This window comes from Myotis davidii, unplaced genomic scaffold, assembly GCF_000327345.1.
Source record: "Myotis davidii unplaced genomic scaffold, ASM32734v1 scaffold247, whole genome shotgun sequence".
NCBI classification, from domain to species: domain Eukaryota; kingdom Metazoa; phylum Chordata; class Mammalia; order Chiroptera; family Vespertilionidae; genus Myotis; species Myotis davidii.
In genome coordinates, this window is record NW_006299593.1 from 191,957 (window position 1) to 192,389 (window position 433).

General features: G+C 63.7%; 1 protein-coding gene across 1 annotated transcript in view; it reads right to left on the bottom strand.

The window, feature by feature from the left end:
• The window catches only part of ALMS1 (ALMS1, centrosome and basal body associated protein), a 126,982-nt gene extending 126,578 nt beyond the window's left edge, over nucleotides 1-404 (bottom strand). Inside the window, exons 1-2 of the mRNA XM_015571463.1 lie at nucleotides 276-404; nucleotides 3-240 (exon numbers count right to left, since the gene is read on the bottom strand). Coding sequence (XP_015426949.1) covers nucleotides 3-240; nucleotides 276-371 — 334 coding nt within the window. The 5' untranslated portion in view covers nucleotides 372-404. The remainder of the gene's footprint in view (nucleotides 1-2; nucleotides 241-275) is intronic.
• Nucleotides 405-433: the final 29 nt, after the last annotated feature.

Sequence of the window (433 nt, forward strand, 5' to 3'; positions counted from 1 at the left end):
GCCCTCGGAGTAGCGGTGCTTCGGCGGCGACGGCAGAGGCAGCGTCCCGCTGGGGTGCGCCTGCAGCCAGGCCTTGGCCTCGTCGTCCTCCTCGTAGTCGTCCGAACTCTCCTCCAGCTGGCTCTCGTAGTTGAAGTCCGTGTCCAGTTCCCGCGGCTCCTCGTCCTCCACGTCCTCCACCATCACCACCTCGTCCTCATCCAAGCTCTTCACCTCCTCGTCCTCATCCAAGCTCTTCACCTCCTCGTCCTCATCCAAGCTTTTCACTTTTTCACTTCCTCCTCCTCCTTTTTTGCCTCCTCCTCCTCCTCCTTCTCCTCCTCCTCCTCCTCCTCGAGCTCGCCGGGCCAAGGTAGGTCCTCGGGCTCCATCTTGGCGTCTCGCTGTCGGAGGCTGAGGAGGAGGGGGAGAGGGGAGAGGGGAGGGGAGGGGT